General features: G+C 57.5%; 1 protein-coding gene across 3 annotated transcripts in view; it reads right to left on the bottom strand.

Annotated features, from left to right (window-relative positions):
• Window positions 1–6,213: 6,213 nt before the first annotated feature.
• Window positions 6,214–13,296, bottom strand: part of FAM222A (family with sequence similarity 222 member A) — a 54,483-nt gene continuing 47,400 nt past the window's right edge. For all 3 annotated transcript variants that reach the window (XM_066370714.1, XM_066370713.1, XM_066370715.1), the window contains exon 3: window positions 6,214–8,636. In XM_066370714.1, the coding sequence (XP_066226811.1) occupies window positions 7,363–8,636 (1,274 nt within the window). In that variant the 3' untranslated portion in view covers window positions 6,214–7,362. The remainder of the gene's footprint in view (window positions 8,637–13,296) is intronic.

Raw genomic sequence — 13,296 nt, 5'->3', positions numbered from 1 at the left:
CCTGATGTTATTAGCTGTTATTATTTTAGATGAATGCTGGGGATTTTTTAAAAATACCAAAAATCATTTTCCACCACACTGTTCATCTCCCCAAAACGCATGCTTCTGACACTCCCGAATGTCATAGTCGGCAGTGGGCCCCCACCTTGCCCAGAGAGCTGTGTATTCTGATCATTTCAGTTGTTTGTACAGGGCGATTAAATATTCCAGGCCCCTGTTTGTAGTTATTAATCTTTGATTCCCTGGTGAAAACATCTGTATGAGAATCAAGCACTCCCTACCTTTTATTTTTTAGAATTCCAAAGTCTTTGGGGACAATGGGGAGAGCTTTGTTCATAGGAGAGACTGAAAGAAAGATGGTGATGGTGGTGGAACCAGAGGACAGGAGAGAAGGGGCCCTGGGCGGCGGGGACCTAAGCCCCTGGGGTGGAGGACAGGCGGCTGGGTCAGGAGAGACCAGGTTGCAAGTCTTGTGTCCTTGGAAGAATCACAGAAAGGAGGAAGCAAATGAATGTGGATAAGGCACCTACTAAGTGCTGGACATTCATATCTCAGGAACCATGTGCAGAGCTTATGGGCTGGTGCTGATGCTCCCCAGGAATCATGGCCCCTCTTCCTTATTCACAGCACCTCGTTTTGTTTCCAGTTCTCCACTCTGGCTCAGGCAACCACCATGACTCTGTTTTCTTTACTAGGTATTGGTAGAGGAATAACCATGTGAACCAGTTCTGGTCCATGAGACAAAAGGGGACATCTGAAGGAGGAGAAAGTCTGGGAAAATAAGAGAAATGTAGGAAGATATAGGAAGATACTGTCTTCTCCTTTGTTGGGCACTTGGTGTGATACCAGGGGCTGCCGCAGCCATTTTGTGGCCAGGAAGGGGCTCGGTGGAACAGAAAGATGAAGAGGACATGAGTCCTGGATGATACCATCAAGCAGCTGAACTAACCAACCCTGGTCTTATGATTGAGATCATTTTTCTTTCTTATTTAAAGGTCAGGGTTTCCTGTTACTCTGCCAGACTCATGCAGATACAAGAACAAATTTTTATCCTTTCATTACAGATAAAGAAAGTGAGACTCGATGAAGTAAATACACTTGCCTAAAGACACACAGCCTGGACATGGTGGAACCAGGATTTGAACACTCTGTCTTAGGAGAGGAAACTTTCTGGAGGGTGGCAGGAATTGTTTTTTGTTTTAAACTGAGTGTTTTTGGCCCTTCCAAAGCACACACACAGTCCATTTCTACACAGCAACAGGCTGTAATGGCTTCTAACAGGTGAGGACAGGAGAGGTTGGGTGGTGCTGGGACTCGAACCCAGCTTCCCAGATCTCACCTCAGAATCTTCTCGATATCTCAGAGTACTCAGTGACCTCAGAGAGTCCCCCTTGCTCTTAGCCACCTCACCTTTGGGATGCGTGGGTCCATTGGATCCCACATACTTGCCTTTGGCCTGAGCAGGTTGGGGCCGCTGATCCTGGAGATTGGCCACTAGGGGTCACTGTGGTCACACCCAGGACCTCTTCAGAGGGGTCCTGAGGGAAACTTGGAACCAAGGAAACTGGTAGGGAAGAGCCCCTTGCTGAGCTCCCTTTTATGTGTGCCTTGAGGCTGTAAGACTCAGGAAATTCCCCCATCCCCTTCAACAATGAGAGAAGGCAGGCTGGAACTGCCTCTGGAGCATCTAGAACCTATTTGCTGTGTGTCCTTAGGCAAGTTGCCTCCCCTCTCTGAACCTCTCTTTTCCAAAATAGGAGTACTCATCCCCATTTGTCCAATGAGGGCTCCCTTTATCCCTGGGGGTCTTTCCCTTCATCTGGACCTAGTTTTACAGGTGGATAAAGACCCTTTAGGGTGCCGTGGCTCCAGAATGGAGGCCTAGCTCCAGGTCAGGGTTGGATCCTAGTCCTTGCTCTGCTGCAAACTCATTATCATTAGGAGTGTTTGTGTTGCAGCTGGGGAAATGAGTCCAGACAGTTGAAGGGACTTACTGAAGAGGTAGGACTCAGTATTTCCTGAAGTCCTGTTTGTTCTTAGGAAACAAGAATTTAGGTGATCAAAAAGGGAAATTCTGGGCTAAAGTTGGAAGGGAAGCTTGCCTGCAGGACTTTTCAGGTCCTTTAATATGCTAAGGGAAGCGATGCCACTCTGACAGGGAGGGAGGGAGAGAGAGGAAGGGAGGAGGGATCTGAATCTGTTTCTCAAACTCCTTAGACTTGGACACTCACTCCTCCGAGGTAAGCATCAGTTGGATCAAGTGACAAAGATGCAGCCCAAATGCTGCATCTTTTACGGAACAGGCTCTGTGCTGTAGGATCACCCATCTCTGCTCAACCCACATGGTACAGGCTTTGTAGCATTAGCCTCACTTTACAGTGGAGAGTAGGCAGCTCAGGGGGCAGTCACTTGCCAAAGGCCACAAGCCGGTGAGGGACAGTGTGGGGTTGAGGACTGGAACCACCAGATCCGACTGCCCTCAGGGAGGTGGCCTCTTACAGGACTAATGTGCCCTGTCATCCTGATCACACACCACCTGGTGCTATTCCTCTTTTAGGTCCTACCACTCCCTTTGACAAATCAAGAATTGAGGCTCAGTGAGGCCACACAAATCTCCCAGGGTCACATATGGAGGCTATGGGATACTGAGCTAGAGTTTTTGTTTTGTTTTCCTCCTCTCCTCCTGATACTCTCTGGAGAGCTGGTGATGATGGTGATTTAACCAGAAAGCCTTTTGTCCACTGGGTCACCCACCACAGCGGACAGGTTCTACCTCCCAGCAGCCAGGACAGGGGGGCTGGCTGCCGCTTGGGCGCTTTAAGAGAGCCGGGATGCGCAGGCGCAGTGCAGCGCCATGGAACCTGGGCGCACGTGGCACCGTGGCGTGCGTGGGCGTGGGGTCCTGGCTGTAGCTGGGAAGTCTTTGAGGGCAAGTGTGGGGTCGAGCTTATCTCAGCTTCCCGTTCCCAGAACAGGACAGGACAGTGCCCTAAAGGCTGGGATACGTGTCAGGAAAGCAGGGAGCCACCCTGGGAAGGTGAGTGTCCCTATTGGTCCCTCCATATGTTCCCGGAGTATATTTGCCGGAGCCCTCGCGCCGCTCTGGGGCAGCTCTGATGTCTCTGTAGGATGCGGCGGTGTTCTCATAGTTGTTGTGACAGTACTTGGTGATAATAGTTGAGGTAATGTGCCAGCCGCAGGTGGCTACCATATCGGACAGCTCAGCTCTAAGAGGTGTGAGCCCAAGACAGCTAAAATGGAGAGGAGGGGGCTATTCTGGGGTCCCAGGAGAGCTTGAGAGACAGAGGAAGGATGGCAGCTGGCGGGGGCGTGGGGCTGGATAGCTGGCAGGCTGGGGGCGGCTTTGGGCTTGTTCTGTGCATAGCACGGCAGCTAAGAGCCGAGTCTGAACCGGAAGGCCTGTGTTCCTTCCCAGCTTCTGCGCCGTTCTCCATCCTCAGCTGTGTGGCTTTGGGCAGATAATGGCCCTTCTCGGGCCTCTCTGACCTCAGCTGTGACGTGGGAAGGTGCGTCTGCGGCACCTGTATCGTACGCACTTGGAAAGGTGTTCGAACTGAGTGCAGCAGTTACTCATATAAGGTCGTTCTGTTCAACAATATTTCATGTGGGCCCTGGCTGGTTGGCTCAGCGGTAGAGCGTCGGCCTGGCGTGCGGGGGACCCGGGTTCGATTCCCGGCCAGGGCACATAGGAGAAGTGCCCATTTGCTTCTCCACCCCTACCCCCTCCTTCCTCTCTGTCTCTCTCTTCCTCTCCCGCAGCCAAGGCTCCATTGGAGCAAAGAAGGCCCAGGCACTGGGGATGGCTCCTTGGCCTCTGCCCCAGGCGCTGGAGTGGCTCTGGTCGTGGGAGAGCGAGGCCCCGGAGGGGCAGAGCATCGCCCCCTGGTGGGCGTGCCGGGTGGATCCCGGTCAGGCGTATGAGGGAGTCTGTCTGACTGTCTCTCCCCGTTTCCAGCTTCAGAAAAATACAAAAAAAAAAAAAAAAAAAATTTTCATGTGAACATTGATGGGATGCTGTAGGAACTTAACTCTTGTTTCTATCAATTAGCCTGTGGTAAAACTGGTTTAATTCTACATTGTTTTGTATACAGTCACAGCATCTATGGATGTTACGTGAGGACTTTAGCTAAAAGTGGTGACCAGTCTGCCTAGTAACTGGGGTCTGTTGGTAATTGTAGCAGTAAGAGTAACATTCTCATTGTCACCTGTGCTGCTCTTCCAATGTTGTAATCAAAGGGGATTGATTGTGTAAAGGGCAGGGTGGCCTGATGCCAGGGGGCCATTTGAGATCAGCTAGCTCAGCTCCTGGGGAGAAGGAACCCTGCCAAGGCACCTGGGGATGGGCTAGTACCCCCGCTGGGCGCATGTGCCCCCACTGCCCACCTGCCTGGCAGAGGACAGGGAGGTTTCCTAGGATAGGAGGTGGGTCCTCAGACCCCACCTGCAAATGTGAGGGACTGGCTTGGAGGGTGGGTCCAGTCTCACCTCCTTCCCCTCTCTGCCTGCCCCAGTGTGGGTGGGCCTGGCGGTGAGCCCGGAACATGGGAACTTGGGCTACCCTAACACCACGTTGGTCATGAGGCAGCCCCAGTGGTGGTCCCGGGGACCAGCTGAGCCACAGGCCAGCGCCCAGCCCTAAACCTGGCTGTGGACCCTGTTGACCTGCCCCCTCCCAAGTATCCACGCTATGCTTTTGTCTCCTTGGATTCCATCTCTGGTCTGGCTGGGGATAGAATGGCTCAGGGCCACTCTGAGTAGCAACAGCAGGATTTGAGCCACGTCTAACTCACTCCAGAAGCTGGCTGGGCCTGCCCGCCTCCCGGGGCTGCGCCAGTGCTGCATTGCCTCCAGGTGGGCTTCAGCTATGTCTGAGGGTCAAGGCAGCCTGATGTGGGGGGCGGGGGGTTGATGCCGGAGCCTGGCTCCCTCTTCCTATCCTGTGGTCTTTTTTACTTTCTCTGTGTCCTTCCTCATCTGTACAATGGGGATGACTTGATTACGCACCTGGGAGGGGTGTTGTGAGACTAAATTCTGTGAGGTCAGAAAAACACTTTGTCAGTTATTTACACACTGTTTATGGTTACTCCCAGCGGCCCCCCACACAGGGCTGCCTGTCTCAGCTCATCACTCTGCAGGACCCTCCTGCCTGGGGCATGGGGTGACATGCTTGGTTCACTGACTCAGCTCAGAAGGGCTGGGTCCCTTCCTGGACACACCCCTTCCTCCTGGAGCCTCCATGTCCTCCTGTATGTGCTGCCAGGCTCGGGGGTCTGGACTTAGGGAGGTGAATACCCCTTGCAGGGTCACATTCAAGGCATCTCCTCTGTCCCCATCTCTGCCAGGACCTTACCATGGCAGGCATGCAGGCAACACCCAGGGACTCCCCAGTTTCCCCCAGCCGGGCATACATGGGGGGATGTCGGGCTGGCAGGCCGCTGGAGGACGCAGGGCCAAGACGTGAGGAAGAGTCCATGCTGTGGGGTTCAAACCCCAGCTTTCCACAGACTTGCTTTGTGACCTAAGGCAGGTCACTTCTCACCTCTGAGCCTCAGTTCCCTCCTCTAGAATACCCACTGCCTTGCAAGGGGTGATGAGGCCCCAGTGAGACACAGTGCATATGAAGACACCCGGCACAGGAAGTGCCTGGAAAGTGCTGAGCTCCTTGAGGTGGGCGTGGCTGCCTGCAAATCCCAGGCACCAGGGTGTGGGGTGGGTGTGTGCTGGCCAGCCAGGGAGATGGCCGCGGCCCAGGCACTCTGGCCTGTCCCTAGCCACACTTGCCCCCATGGAAGGCTGGAACATGTGAGACACAGAGGAAGAGCTGGGAAGGAATTTAGCAGTCCAGGGGGGACGTCACCCCCAACCACCACCACCTTGTGCCACTCAGAGGGAGGAGCCAAGGGGCCCAGGGGTGGTTCTGTCTCAGCTGCTCTATGGTCGATCTCTGGCCTGACCAAGTGGCGGACACGTGAACAAGGCAAATGACATGACAGCATCCACCTCAAAGGAGCTGGAAGAGTAAATGGAACAACACAGGCAAAGTGGCCCAGCACTGCAGGTGCCGGGGCCCCTGGCCTGCTTCTGGGGGCTCCGAGCCTGGTCTGCAGAGGAGGCGAGCATGTGTTGCTCCCAAGGCGAGGAAGAAAGCACAAACCAAGAGCTACAAAGCAATCCCACAGCTGAGACACCATCTGTGTTTTCCCTTTTTTTTTCTTTCTCTTAGTTTTTAAAACAATATAGTGCAGACTGCACTTCTCACAGTAGAATATAATGGTCAATTTTAGTATAAAAAAAAAACATTCTCAGAGATTTGTAAATGCACTTAGTGCTTGAACAGGCCTTGGAGAGAGATACAGTACCGCTTCCGGAGCGCCAGAGGGGCCAGGACTGGGGGAGTGCGGGCCTTGGGGACTTCCTGGGGGACCCCTGCCTGCCTCCCCTCACCCCTTGGTGGTGTGGGGCAGGCCTTGGAGGGCGGCTGGCAGGAAAGGAGTTGCATTGGGTCTCCCAGTTAAAACCAGTAGGTTACTCCTTAGCTGTTTCCAAGGAAAGAGCCCCTTAGAAGGTGGGTGGGGTTCCTCTGATGGGGGTGAAGGGGGCAGGCCCGTTGCTAACCCCTGTGGTACCTTTGTGCGAATAGGGAAATGGCACCCCTTCTTCAAGATTCAGAAAATTGCCATAATAAATATACAAGTCTGGGGTGCAAGTGGTGTCCCCTTGGCTGAGGTGCCCTTGTGCAGTGCCCGGCAGCCCTGTAAGATGTCCTGGAGAAAGGGGGGGGGGAGGTGGCAGTTCAGGTTTGGAGCACGGAGCAGGGGGTGTGATTTTCCTGTGTTGGGCATGAGTGGGGGAGGGGAAGGAGTCTAGAGGAGAAGGAACAGGGAGCCTGACAGTCCCTGGTGCCTCTAGGGGAGCTGTGTTCCCCTGGGCTGGCCAGTGGGGGACACTGTGGGACCAGCAACTCCCTCTGCTCCTTTTCCAGGCGACTGGGGAGCTTGTGGGGGAGAAGCTGTATGACCCCACCTGATTGTAAACCACCCTATTTTTTCCTGCACCCCACCCTGGCCTGAGCCACCTCCTGGAGAGCCAGGAAGGACTCCCATAGGAGGGGATTCCTCCCTCCCTCTCTCCGTGGGCGGGGACATAGGCAGCTGCTCAGGGGCCCTTGCATGTCCTGGGGCAGCTGATGGGGCGGGGAGGGGAGGGGCCTGGGTGAGCAAGGTCACCCTGCCACACCTCGATGGACATGGCAGCCACCGGCCCCTGTGCGTGACCACCATCCTTCGGCCTCCCGCCCCCTCGGCGCCCTGTCCGTCTGTCCCTGCTGCCATAAGGCAGGCCTTATCTGTAGACGGGAAGGCGGATGTGGGCATGCTGGTGGTCGAGCAGCCGGGGCACGGCCACCGTCTCGTAGCCTTTGCCCAGCATCTGCTCCTTGATGCAGGGCGGCCGCAGGTCGTTGATGAGATACTCCAGAGACTGCAGGCTGCTGCTCAGCACTGCCGTGTTGCACACGCTCTTGCTGGGCAGGCCCGAGAGGCCCTCGGCGGGGGGCCCCGGCAGCTCCCGGGCCACCCCTGGCCCCAGCTCGGTGACCGCCACCGCGGCTGGGTTGTAGCAGTCGCTGGTGGGAGTCACCAGCACGCTGTTCCAGGGGCCAGCAAAGTACTGACCCACAGTGAAGCTGGCGGGCAGCCCCACGCTGCAGTTGAGGGGGGACCCGCTGGCCCGCTCGTACGCCCGCCCCCCACAAGCCTCCGGGGACTTGCTGGCCACTGTGCCACTGCTGTAGGCCCGCAGGGGCTGAGGCGGTGGTGGGGGCGGCTTCTGTGGCCACAGCAGGTAGTCCAGGCTGCCGTCCACGTACCCTGCAGGCTTGGTGGCCCCAGCCAACGTCAAGGCCGCTGTGCTTGCCTGGCCCAGCTCGGTGCCTTTTCGGCAGTCGGGCAGGCCGGCGGCGGCTGAGTAGGCCATGCTGGGGAAGCTGGGCACCGGGCCGTGCTTGGCTGGGCTGGGGTGGGGCACGGCCACGCCCTGGCAGGCGGCGGGCGCAGCGCCGGGGGCCTGGCACTGCTGGTTGAGCTGGTAGAGGATGCTGTGGATGGAGGGCAGGTTGGAAGGCGGCAGGGCCAGGCCGCGGCCGGGCAGGGGGATGACGGAGGCGGTAGTGGCAGCAGCCGCCGGCAGGCCGGGTGGCGGGGCGGGCGCCTCGGGCGGCTTGGGGTAGGCCAAGGGGCCCAGAGTGCTGGGCGCCGGGTAGGGCGCGATGCCCACCTGCACGGCAGCTGGCGACAGCTTGGTCCGCTTGCCCTCGGCGCTCTTGAGCACGCTCTTGGCAGGCCCCGTGGGCGCAGCCACGCTGGAGGAGACGGCGGCCTTGACAACGGCCAGCAGGCCCTGGTAGCCGGCGGCGTGCTGCGGGTAGGGGCTGTAGCGCTGGCCGCAGGTGTCATAGCCGTTGACGGTGCGGCTCAGGTGCTTGTGCTGGGGCACACGGATGGTGGTGGGGAAGATCTTGATGGACAGCGGGCTGTTGGCCACCTTCTCGGCGTAGGCGTCCAGCTCGGCCGGGCTCGGGTAGCGGGAGGAATGCATAGGGCTGGCCACCGTCTCGCCTGTGGGGATGTGGGGGGAGGAAAGCACAGGTGAGCACTGACCGGGTGACACGGGGAGGCCTGGAGCCACCACCCTGCTCCCAAGGAGGATTCCCAGAGCTGCTGGGCCACCTTCTCTCACTCCCTCGTTCCTTCTGAGTTGTTAAGCTTGGGATCACAGTGTAAAGGAATCGGCACACATCGTAAGCTGGCTGAACTTTCACAAACAGGACACACTCATATAACAATGCCGGGCTCAAGGGACAGGACACAGCCAGTCTGCAGAGGGCCCCTGCCCCCTCCCTTCACTAACCCGGCACAGGCTAGCAGCTCTCCTGTCTGTGCCTGGCGTTGGTCCGTGCTGAGACGGACTGTGTGATGCACTCGCATCTGTGTCGGCCTCTATCACCTAAGGCTGTGTTTGTGAGGCCCATCCAGGTGGCCTGTGTGGTGGTTTATTTGTCCCATGGGAATGTGGTGTCCTGTGTGACTACATCACGATGTACTCATCCTTCCTGTTGATGGCGTTTGGGCCGTTTCCAGTGTGGGGCTGGTACAGATGGCCCTCTGGTCCCGGGGCCCGTACTCAGCGAGCTGGGCCAGGAGCACACTCATGAGCGGGCCCGCCGGGACATGGGGGAGGCGAACGCTCAGCTTTGGGAGGAAATGCCCCAACAGTTTGCCAAAAGGACTGTGCCACTGTGGTCACCGTGGTCATTCCTTCTTCCCCTTTACCTCACGATGTCTCATTTCCCTTCTCTGTTGGGGGGGGGGGGTTCGGCATTGCTGTGAACAGAGCCCGGCACAGGGCCTGGCGGGAGCTGCCGCTGCCACCCCTTCCCGTCTGTCTGTCCCCTGCAGAGCCACTGCCTTTCTCGGGAACTGTACTGTGTCTGTGGGCACAGCTGGCTCCTGCCACAGGGGAGGGGTCACTGGTGGGCTGACCTCCTCCCATCCAAACCCCTCCCTGGTCCCGAGACGTGTTGCAGTGCTGCCCAGGACTCTCTGGGGTCTGGGGGGGAGGGGTGCTGCGTGAGGCAGGTGGGAAGAACCTGCCTGGGCTTTGGAGCCGCCGGCCTGGTTGTGGGCTCTGTGGCCCTGTGTAAATTGCTTGCCTGGCTGAATCTCAGTTTCCCACTGTTAAATGGGGAAATGACCATGCCAGGTCTGCAGGGTGACAAGGGGCCCAGCAGCGGGAGGGGCGCACAGTGGGTGCTAGGAGATTGTGACCTGTCTGGGCCCTCAGGCAAGGAGGAGGTATACTGCCTTCCCCACCCTGTGGGCACTCCTGGGACCCACCAGTGACTCCAGGGGGGACTCAGCAGGGATATGCTTCACTACTCTGAGCCTCAGTTTCCACATCTGTAAAATGGGATGCTGCTGCTAACACGACCTCCCAGGGTGTCTGTGAGGGTGTAACAAGTCGTTTGCAGTGGAGTGCGTTAGCAGAGGCGGGCACTCTCCAAGTGTGAGTTCACACCCTCCCTGTTGCCTTGGGAGAGGGGCAGGGGACTGTGGCCTGGCAGAGTGCAGACACCACCTCTCCTTCCAGAGCCTCGCCCGCAACCCTCACGGGCTCACAGCCAGTCTGGGGAAAATGCATGCCTCAATGGGAAGGGCAGATAGTGTGGGGACATGGGGGCGCCAACCCAGCCGGGCTTCAGAGACGGCTTTCTGGAAGAGCACCCCAGTTAGGGCGATAGTGAAAGGGCTGAGGAGGGAGGAGACACAAATTTCAGGTGGAAGAAACAGCATGGGCCAAGGTCCGGAGGCGAGGAAGGAATCACGTCTGGGTGGGAGCTGGAAGCAGTTCAGAGCGAGAGCGGGAGCCCAGAGCCACATCCAGAGAGGACCCCAAAACGCGGCTGGGGCAGGGTGTGGGGGGCTGGAATGGAACGGGGACGCTCTTCCCTGTGGGGGCGGCAGTTCTCAACAGGGTATTCTGTCCCCAGGGCACACTGGTGATGTCTAGAGATATATTCAGTTGTCACAACTTGAAGAGGGGGTGCTACTGGTATCTAGTGGGCAGAGGCCAGAGAGGCTGCTAAACTTCCCAAGATGCACAGCACAGCCCATCACAAAGAACTATGAGGGCCCGAGCTTCCGCAGCGGTGGGGGAGCCGTGCCCCTGGGGCATTGGCAGCCAGGGAAGGTTTTAAGCTTGGGGGGCGGGTAGGGGGCCGGGATGCTGGTGGGTCATTCTGCTCTGCTCTGAAGTGCAGGGACGTGGTCTGAGCTGGGCAGGGCAGCAGGGAGGGGTCAGGAAGGCGGCACCCGGAGGAGGCTGGAGAAGAGCCATTTGTCCTCTGACCTAACCTGGGCTAGGGAGGTGGACCCGGCCAGGGGCTGCCATCCTGACCCTGCCCGGGGCTGCCCCCACCTAAGTGGCCTAAAATAAACTCAGTGTGGAGAATGGAAATGTCACTTTGGCCAACGGGGGAATCTTTCTCTGAGATTGGATTTAAACTACATTATACAAGCAATTTCATGGGCACTTAGCACCGCTCGGAGAGCCCCGCAAAAAAGGGACCAGCTCTTCATTTACCAGCCATAAATCAGCAGTTGCTATAATGAGCACAAAAATGTCACTTTTATGCAATTTTACAGATGAACAAAACTGGTGAAATTAACTGTGGTAACCTACTATAGTCAGCAAAAGCAGCTGCCGGGGGGAAAAAAATTATATCTGTATGTATTTTTGTTCCCCTTAAACTCTCTTCCCAAGCAAGTTTCTGCCATTGTGGTGTGAAAACTCATTTGTCCTCACCATTATACTTTCATTTGGAGTTTATCTTGAGTATCCAATGAGCCACCAACTGTGAAAATGATTAAATCTACAAAATCTATCTAATGGATGGAATAAATTAGGTGTTTAAAACCTTAAGAAGCAGGGTGGGGGGAAGCAACGCCTGTTACTGGTTCCCACTCATTGAAAGAAGGGGCCCACCTGGCCCCCGGCTGGTCGGCAGGGCTCCCTGAGGGTGGCTGGTTCCTCTGGATTTTGTTGGAGCCCCTGGTGCTGAGTCACACAGGGTCTGCCCTTTGGTGAGTTCTTAGTGCACGTGAGAATCCCAGCCTGCAGCTCTTCTCAGCAGCTCTGGTATGGGGCACCTGACAGCTCTGGGAGGTGGGGCGTGGCCCCCATTGTACAGACGAGGAAGCAGACAAGTTACGGCATGCAGCAGGTAGCCTCCCAGGTCTTCCCAATTCCCCACGTGAGTGATTCTCACCTCCCTGTATTCATGTTCATTGCGGTCCCCTCCCACTCCAAACGGGGCCGACCTGTCCAGTCTGTAAGACAGTGTGCAAGCCAGGCAGTGTGGGTTCTGGGGCGAGGTCATAAAAGGTATTGCCGCTCCTCCTTGCTCACTGCTGCTTGGATCACTTGCTCTGGGGGAGTAGCTGCCATGTGAGGACAGTGGAGCAGCCCGCGGGGAGGCCCACGCGGGGGTGGGCTGAGGCCTCCTGCGCGAGCATGGGTGCCTTCTTGGAAGTGGGTCCTCCAGCCCCGGTCAGGCTTTCAGGTGACTGCAGCCTCACATGACACCAGAGAAGAACTGCCCAGCTGAGCCACCAAACTCCCGATGCCCAGAAACCACAATAGCTACTACGTGATCATCGATGTTTTAAGCCACTAAGTTTTGGAGCAGCTTTTTACACAGCAATAGATAAACTGTACAGGCCCCCGTTTGACCGAGGAGGAAGTAGAAGCTCAGAGCTTCCCAGGTCCAAACAACCGCCGGGGGCAGAGCTGGGATTTGGACCTGGAGTGCTTGCCAGGGACTCATGGTCCCCCTCCTCCTCTTCCATAGAATGAGGAGGAGGGCGATTGTGAGGAGCCAGCCTCGAGGCTCAGAGAGGCAGGAGATGGCCCAGGAGAGGCCACGCGGGCAGGCAGCTCTCTGCCTTGGCTTCCCCTGGCTCCTAGGGATGTCCAGCTGGCGGCCCCGAGCCAGTGTCGCCCGCACACGTGCTAGGTTGGGCCTGCGCAGTGCTCTTTGGGGTTTTGGAGGTGAGACTTCAGGTGGGCCTGCGGGTCACCTGTGTGCCCCGTCTCAGACCAGGCCCGCGGGTCGCCAGTGGGCCCCGTCTCAGACCGGGCCTGGTGCGGTGCTGCTGTGGCCCTTGCTTCGCATCTTGTTCCCAAAGCACTCTGGGCACATCAGGCACGGCCTTCTCATCAGTATCGTGGCCATGGCTTGGGGTCCCCAGGCACTTGGGCCAGCGTGGGTCCCTGACCCCAGCTTGGCTGAGGATCCATACCTTCCCCAGAGGTGGGCCCAGCCACCGTGTTCTGTGCCATTGTACAGCCTTGTCTTGGCAAACAAATGACACAGAAAAAGGCCTCACAGGAAGGAACCAGCTGAGCCAGCTGTCTGTGGTGGGCTTCTGAGCAGTGGTGAGGGTGGGGGGCCAGGGCCCAGCTTGGGTCCTACTCCCTCCAACCTTTCCACCTGTCCTGGCTGGGTGGAGGGACCCTACCGGGAGTCCGTCAGCGCCTGGGCTGCATCGCCACACGCACTGGTTCTCCCCCACCTGGCACGGGCTCCCTGAGCAGTCTCGTTCGCTGCCGTGTTCCCACAGACACATAGCAGGTGCTCAGAGATGTCGGGGTGAATGGATGGTGAGGCTGTGGCCAGCTGAACCCAATCAGCCTGGGAGCCTTGCTCACTGACGGTCA

Source organism: Saccopteryx leptura, chromosome 2, assembly GCF_036850995.1.
Source record: "Saccopteryx leptura isolate mSacLep1 chromosome 2, mSacLep1_pri_phased_curated, whole genome shotgun sequence".
NCBI lineage: Eukaryota > Metazoa > Chordata > Mammalia > Chiroptera > Emballonuridae > Saccopteryx > Saccopteryx leptura.
The sequence above is the reverse complement of the archived record's forward strand: the minus strand, read 5'-3'. Positions and strand labels throughout refer to the sequence as shown.